Source organism: Marmota marmota, unplaced genomic scaffold (assembly GCF_001458135.2).
Source record: "Marmota marmota marmota unplaced genomic scaffold, marMar, whole genome shotgun sequence".
In the NCBI taxonomy this organism is placed as follows: domain Eukaryota; kingdom Metazoa; phylum Chordata; class Mammalia; order Rodentia; family Sciuridae; genus Marmota; species Marmota marmota.
The window spans coordinates 59221248-59229568 of NW_026000174.1; the positions used below are offsets into that span (position 1 = coordinate 59221248).

The 8321-nt window shown below is 35.4% G+C and overlaps 1 protein-coding gene across 1 annotated transcript; it reads right to left on the minus strand.

Annotated features, from left to right (window-relative positions):
• Window positions 1-5934: 5934 nt before the first annotated feature.
• Window positions 5935-6937, minus strand: LOC107135355 (olfactory receptor 1038). Its single transcript, XM_015477238.2, has one exon. The coding sequence runs from the start codon at window positions 6914-6916 to the stop codon at window positions 5957-5959; it is 960 nt and encodes a 319-aa protein (XP_015332724.2). The 5' UTR covers window positions 6917-6937; the 3' UTR covers window positions 5935-5956.
• Window positions 6938-8321: the final 1384 nt, after the last annotated feature.

Sequence of the window (8321 nt, forward strand, 5' to 3'; positions counted from 1 at the left end):
GATGCCTCCTTCCTCTAACAATTTACTTAACACTCTTTCGGTTTGTTTTTTACTAATTTCTGATCCCGTATTTCTACTATAATACAACCCAAAAAGATAACACCAAACAAAACCGAGATAGAATGAAATAAAAATGGAACAACAAAAAATCATTATAGCCTTTCTCCCTATCTGTTCCTCAGATGCAAATAGTTTTTCCTCAGATGTGAGCGGTTTTTCTTCTGTCTGTCTCACTCATCTCCAGGGACAGGCAACTTAAAACAAAAGTGAAGCAAAGCAAAAGAGGAATCTTAAAATGGCTACCCATCCTCTCGCCCTGCCCTCAGGGGCGAGCAGTTTACCTTATCACTTACCCTCAGTTGCTCCCCGTGTGAGCCACCAAATGCTACAGTCTGGCTGGGCACAATCAGGAGCCACTTGTCAAAAGAAACTAACTTTATTTTTAGAACCACACACACCAAACAAAACAGCCTCTCAGGAAAAACCCTCAGAGCCCCAACTGCCACCACCGGCTTCCCACAAGCCTCTCTCTCCCACCAAGCCTCTCTCCACCTCCCACAATCCTTTTGCTCTTGAGGCCGATTGGCTGGGTCACGTGGGTGGAGCCAAAAAGTCCCCCAATGAGCAGCTCCGTGGTCTGAAAGGGCAGGGAAACAGCCCAATGAGCATCACCACAGAGGAGCCAATCAGCTAGATGTTGCTGGGGCTGCTGTAAGCCAATCATCAGCCGGCAGCTGGAAGTTTGCTGGCAGCTGGAAGTTTGCTGGGGCCCCTTGGGCTGTGGCTCTCAACAATATTGACCAAGTGATTAGTGACTGATTGTGCACCAAGTCAGATCACTAAAGCCACTTTGCACCATTATAATTCACTACATTTTTTTTTGCAATAAAACCATGGGTAAATTATTTTACATTTTTGTACCTCGGTTTCCTCATCTGCAAAAGGCAGCAAGAACTCCTTTCTCCTGAGGTGATTGTGAGTTAAACAAGATTGTGTATATAAAGGGAATTTTCTAGCTCCTAGCATAGTAGGTCTTATAATTATGAACATTTTTATTGCACCCATGATTTCTATTATTTGGCTTTAGGTGATTGTCTAATAGCCTTTTGTGAAATAGATGGCTGTATGGTTTTCTTCACTTTAAAAGCCATAAAATGAAAATGGAGAACTGAGGAGTTATGGCATTGTGATTTTTTTTTTAAAAGGAGGAGGGTGGTACAGAGATTGAACCCAGGGGCTCTTCACCAGTGAGCCACATGCCCAACCCTTTTTATTTTTTATTTTGAGACAGGGACTTACTGAGTTGCTTAGGTCTTTGCTAAGTTGCTGAGGGTGACTTTGAACTCATGGTCCTCCTGCCTCAGTATCCCATGCCACTGAGATTACAGGCAATTCACTGCACCAGGCTCATTATGATCTTTTAAATAATTTAATTCTTTTAAATTTGTGTGTGAAAAACATATTTTAAAATTAGAAAAATGATATTGTTTTAGCCTCCGTTACATTAACCACCTAAAACAGAAATATTTTTCTTTAAAAAGAAGCCACTTTTGTTTCAGTTATCAAAAATTACATTTATAAGGAGAACCTCATCATTATACAAAATACATGTAAGAAGATGTGAAAAAAAGTTACAATTTATTTAGTTTCAGACATTTAAAAGTAAAAATAACTCACCATTTACTGTATGTCTTTCTTTTGTTAAGATGGGTAAAAAATTAAAATAATCAAAGCATTTTATCATTTTATATAATTCACTAACATACACAGAGCTAAAACCAGAAAAAACAAGATTTGAATTCAATTTTATCAGCCATATAACTTAATTTTTAAGTGACTATATTATATTTGCAACTAGTTATATAATATCAGGAACATTTTTTATTTTTACACTGAATAGTAAGTTACAACAATGTTACTCCAAACCTAGGTTTACATTAAAATTCTAAGCAGTGGTAGAGTGCTTGCCTAGCACACTTGAGGCATTGGGTTCTACCTCAGCACCACGTAATAATTAAATAAAAATATTGTGTCCACCTTCAACTTAAAAATAAATATTAAATAAAAATCTTAAGCAGTTAAGAAATCATAAGGTACATAAGCCTGTTCCTGGCATAGAAATTCTCACCTCTCCATATTATTCTTATACCGTGGAAGGTAAAATGAAGGGAGAAGCCAGCATGTATAATGCAGGGGACTTTCTGTCTTTATCATCCTTTTGCTACCAGTGATGTTAACATCCAGTGTTTCTCAGCATCTCCAGTCTCCTCCCAAAACTAGATGCTTAGCTGTTGCTCTAAAACCTATGCATGTTTTACTTCAGCACTTTGACATCACTGATTCCCTTTGTTATTAGTAACTACCTTGGTAAAAAGATAAGAAAAGGGCCCTTGACTTGAAGAGACAATCATCTCACCTAAAACTTGAAATTTTTAAGAGAAATGTTTCTTGGTGGAATTCAACTCATATAATTATTTATGTATAAAATGTCAGCTGGGCTGGGGATGTGGCTCAAGCGGTAACGCGCTTGCCTGGCATGCGGTGGGGCCCTGGGTTCGATCCTCAGCACCACATAAAAATAAAATAAAGATGTTGTGTTCACCGAAAACTAAAAAAAATAAATAAATATTAAAAACTCTCTCTCTCTCTCACTCTCTCTTAAAAAATAAATAAATATTAAAAAATTCTTTCTCTCTCTCTCTCTCTAAAAATAAGTGTCAGCCATAGCTCCTTAATTAAATAACTTGCAGATCAAATTAAGTGCCACAAAGACTAAAGGAAAAACTATATAGGCTATAAGTGTGTAAGTACCAGTGGTTCTTCATAGGCTGTACTCTAATACTTCTTAGAGTAAAATATTATAGAAAATATATGGGCTTTCTTCAATGAATACATATGAAATGTAATTGAGGAAATATAACTATGGACAAGCATACAAAACACAGTACTTAAAATCATCGTATTTACTTTACACATACATCTATGCCTAAAAATCTTGTGTCCATGAAATAAATGATTTTTCAATTAAAGTGTGTTCTTAAGGATTTTTAAATTCTTCTTTTCTTCTTCTTCTTTTTTTTCTTTTTGATACTCTGGATTGAACCCAGGATTGCTTTACACTGATCCACATCCCCAACTCTATGTTACTTTTTTTTTTTTTTTTTGAGACAGGTCTTCCTAAGTTGTTCAGAACCTCACTAAGTTGCTGAGATTGGCTTTGAATTTTTGATCGTTCTGCCTCAGCCTCTCAAGAAGCTGAGATTTTAAATAATAATAGTCATACAGTAAGGGCTTTGTTGTTGTTGTTGTTGTTGTTTTGTTATTTCTTGTTTTTGTGGTTTTTGGTACCAGGGATTGAACCCAGGGGCCCTTAACCACTGTACCAAATCCCCAGCCATTTTTCATGTTTTATTTATTCATCAAGTTGCGTAGGCCCTCACTAAGTTGCTGCGGCTGACTAAATTCAAAATCCTCCTGCCTCAGTCTCCCAAACTGCTGGGATTAAAAGTGTATGTCAACACACCAGGCACTGTGTTCTTTCTGAGGCACTGAAATCCCTCAAAAATTGAAAATAACTGAAATATAACTACAGGATAGAAAATCTAAAATGAACTATAAATATTTTCATATTAATATGCAAAAATATTTACTTGGAATTTTATTTGTTAGGTTACTAATAAATTATAGAGACAAAAACAAAACAAATAAACAAACCCAGCCCTTTTTTTTTTTTTTTAGCCCTTTTAATTTTTTTAATTTTGAGATAGGGTCTGGCTAAGTTGCTCAAGACCTCACTAAGTTGTTGAGGCTGGCCTTCAGTTTTGTGATTATCTTGCTACAGCCTCTGGAGTTCCTGGGATTACAGGCATGTGTCACCATACTGAGCAAACAAATTTGATTTAAAAGAAAAGATACTATTTATGGTTCATGTCACTAATGATAATGAAGCTGATGTTTACCCCATCTCTGTTAGGTGTTAGTCATGTGCCAAGGTGTTTACACCATCTTTTAAATGCTCATACCACAATTTGGGAAATGAGCCTTTTGCCTATTTTATTAGTAATAAGAGATTTGTGTATCGCAAATCTGGGGATAGCAAAACTAAAATATGGGGGCAATGCTTTCTGAATTCAGGCATGATTTTCACTAATCTTGGACACTAATAAAATTTGTTATGTTTTTTTTTTCCCCAAGTCAAAATAGATTAGATATACAGACTAAACTAGACTCTATCCTGATGTAAAAACATCATAGAGGCCATAGACAGAGGAGTGAAAAAATACAATATTTATTTTTAAAGGTACCTGGAAAGAAAATGATTAGTGTTGATTTTGATGTTGATTTTGATGCTTTGATTGAGGAACTATATTGAAGATATGAAATCATTCACCTAAAGAAATTTCCAGAGTGCAGTTCTAGATGAAGTACAGACCTGTGTGTCTTCTCATGAAGAAGCATAATATCATGTCTTTGAGTTGCTTAGCTCATGTTCTTAAGAAAAGTTAGATTTACTTTGATATGTGATTGTGAATATCAAGGAATTAAAATTATGCACAGGCATGAAAACTTCAATTCCAATTAGTGTTCAAATATCACTATCATAAATAATTCTATGAAGCAAAAAATGTGGAAAAGGCCCCAGAAAACCAGTATTTCTCAAGGTTTCATAGACCTGGATTTCTTTACCTATAAAAAGAGGAACTAAGATGCTTCTATTTGTCATGTTTGTGATATATGAGAATATTTTGTGTACCTACCATACAAACATACACTCACAAGACAAAGCATAAAAATAGAACATATGAATTTTTCTTTTAATCTTGTTTTAAATACTGGAGAATGAATGCAACTCACAAGTTCTAAAAGTATCTCATAGATGCATACCTGAATCATTTTCAAATGAAATGTTGAACCGAAAATAATCACACTTTTTACTGCAAATCTCAACCTATATTCTATATAATGGCTGCAAATTTTAAGATTCATAATGCCTTCCAAACAAACCAAAGAAAATATAATAATATTAAAACAATAGTTTAATTACTTGAATGTCAAAATAATAAATGCATATCAGATCAATAATTTTAATTGTCATGAATTACTTTAATTAAAAGCAGTTTTGTATATCTTGTTGTCCAATTGTATTTGAAAATCTCATTATGTAACTAATTGAATATTCTTCATTCTCAACACTGTGTTAAAAATAAAACCTCAGATAAATTTGAAATGTTCATATTACTGGTTATGTTACCTAAGGTGACTAATAAATAATAGATCCATGGGTGAAAATTCATGCATCTCTTAGTTTTATTTGATTTGCCTGTCAGATAGACAAAAATCTAATATGGTTGTGTTCACTTCACTTAATGATATTGAAAGGCTAATGAATTAATCATTTTATAGCAAAACTTATGTAACTAACACAAAGCACTTACTACCATTGCGTATAGCTCTATGCATTTTATAAACATTAACCCATGCAATCCTCAGGACAAGCCAATGAGTTTGTTCCTCTTATTTTTCAGTGTTGTAAACAAGAATTGCACAGAGTGGAGGTGGGTTGTCCCAAGTTTGTTTGCAAACTAATTGAAAGAAATAACTTTCAGACTCAGGCAAACTTGTTCCAGAGTCCAAAACCCTAACAAAAGCAAGCCTCTGCCTTTGCTTGAGATACACATACGTATTTGCACATGTAAGTGTGTCTTCATTTGTATTTGAACATGACTTCAGTGGATGGGTAAAGCAATAATGGCCTGAACAGGAAGGACTCTTTATATCATGCTGCCTTTCCAAGGTGTTCTTGGGTCCTTGGATAATATGTTAAAATCTGTGAAAGGAACAGTGGTATTTTTAATTGGTTGGGAAAGAATTACAAGAAAAAGTTCTACTCACTTCCCTCTTAAATTAAAAAACAAAACAAAACAAACAACAACAACAAAAAAAACCCACTTCATTACTATTTTATTAATTTTAGTATTTTTAAGGTTTCCCAGCCTTTACCCAAGGCTTTCTTGGAGGCATCTTTCACCTCTTTGTTCCTGAGACTGTAGATCAGGGGGTTCAACATGGGGATCACCACAGTGTAAAACACAGAGGCCATCTTGTCTGTGTCCAAAGAGTGGTTTGACTTGGGCTGCAGGTACATAAAGATCAGTGTGCCATAGAAAATAGTAACAGCCACCATGTGAGAGCCACAGGTGGAGATGGCCTTGCGACGTCCCTGTGTAGAACGGATCCTTAAGATGGCGGCAATGATGAAGAGGTAGGAGGTGAGGACGATGGAGGAAGAGCAGATCATATCAAAGCCAGCAAAAGCAAAAATCAGAATTTCCTTCATGTGTGTGTCTGAGCAGGACAGAGCGAGGAGGGGAAGGTCATCACAGTAGAAATGGTTGATTACATTGGGACCACAGTAAGTCAGACGGAAAGTGATAATGGTGTGGAAGAGGGCAACCAGAAAGCTGTACCCATAAGGGACTGCCACTAACTGGATGCAGACTCTTTTTGACATCAATGTGGAGTAATGCAGAGGGCTGCAGATGGCGACATAGCGGTCATAGGCCATGGAGGCCAGAAGGAAACACTCAGTGATCATGAAGGTGAGAAAACAGCCCAGCTGTGTTGCACAAGCGTGGAAAGAGATAATGTTGTGTTGCACAACAAAATTCACCATCATCTTCGGCGTAATCGCAGAGGAGTAACAAAGGTCAACAAAGGCCAAGTGGCTGAGGAAATAGTACATGGGTGTGTGGAGTCGAGCATCGATCCTGATTAAGGCAATCAGTCCGAGGTTGCCCAGCACTGTGACCAGATAGATAACTAAAAACACCACGAAGCATGGGGCCTGAAGCTCTGGCCAGTCTGTAATTCCCTTGAGAATAAATTCAGTGACATAGGAGATGTTAACTTCAGCCATTTATTCTGGCAGATTTTGTGGCTTTCACTGCAGGTAAGGATAGAAATAACATTTCTCATGGCTCCTTCCAGTGCTTGGGGTAAAGATCATCATCAGCATCTTCTTACTTTGAACTATGTTGTTATGTGGGTAAACATGGACCTTAAATCTCTAGTGAGGGTTCTCCATTCTGCTCCCAGGGAAGGGTGTCACTTACTTACAGAAGAGTGGTCTAAGAGTTACTTTACTTTGTTAATTATAGAAAATAAGAGAGGATATTGTTGAATAAAATTCAATTTTATGAACTCATTTGAGAAAATTAATAGCTCAATTTTCTTACCACTACTAGCTTGTCTGTGCATTTAGAGGTACCACAGCACAAAAACAAACAATTCATAAATAGACCCCAATTTATATTCCATCATTGTTCAATTTTGTGCATGCTCCCATAAGATATGCTGAAACATATCATAGAGATTCTATACATTAATTTATATATTAATATATATATATCAAAATAATTTTACACCACCTACAACCTGCTAACTTTCCTACATGTCCTTCTCCATTTATAGAATAAGTAATCTATGCTCTAGAAGTTAAAAGAAAATTGACAAGAAATATGGGCAAATACACAATTTATTTACACAGATATTAAGCAGGCATGGATTTTTTATAAATAAATATACACAGATTCTTTGTTTCACTCAATAATATTTTAGTATCATGGGTTCTCTGATTCGCATATGAAACTTGAACATACTCAATTTTTTCTTACAATACCTTTTTTTAATTATAGTTTTGAAGTTATTTGAATTCTAACTGAGGTTAACTATATAGCTACCACATATGTAAAAGAAAATTAAGCCATATTGTCTGAAAAATGGTGTCAGAGGAAGAGGTTTACTTTTACATTATAATATTTTAATTAACCATAGCCATCTATTGTATTATAATTTCATAAGATATTGAATTTATATAATTTCAAGTTTTGTGGAGATTCTAAGCTATGTTCAAACCAAATCAAAGGGAAGCATAAAAATATAAAGCCATCAATTAGAACCTGATGGTGAGTATTGACTAGAAAGTAAAATGGAATGTTTAGAGCCACATTGTAGCAGAGAAGCAAAGTTCACAGCGGAGTCGCATACTGAGCTGGAGCTAAAATTTCAAATTTGATCAACTTAAATATCACAGAGACAAAATTACCTTTGAAATCTGCAAATATTCATAAAATACTTCATTTATGGTGTGTCTAATCTACAACTGTCTAGATTATTATATCATTCCAGATATGTTTAGAGTAATTTGTCACTGCCAACCAATTTCTCTAAGTTGTTCAGAAGCAATCAACATCCCAAAGTCTGACCATTTCTTCAATCATTTCCACATCTCTGTCAGATTTGCAGGGGAATATTTCTAATCA

Coding starts and splice junctions, on each gene's coding strand:
- LOC107135355 (XM_015477238.2), bottom strand. CDS start 6,916: ATGGCTGAAGTTAACATCTCCTATGTCACTGAATTTATTCTCAAGGGA.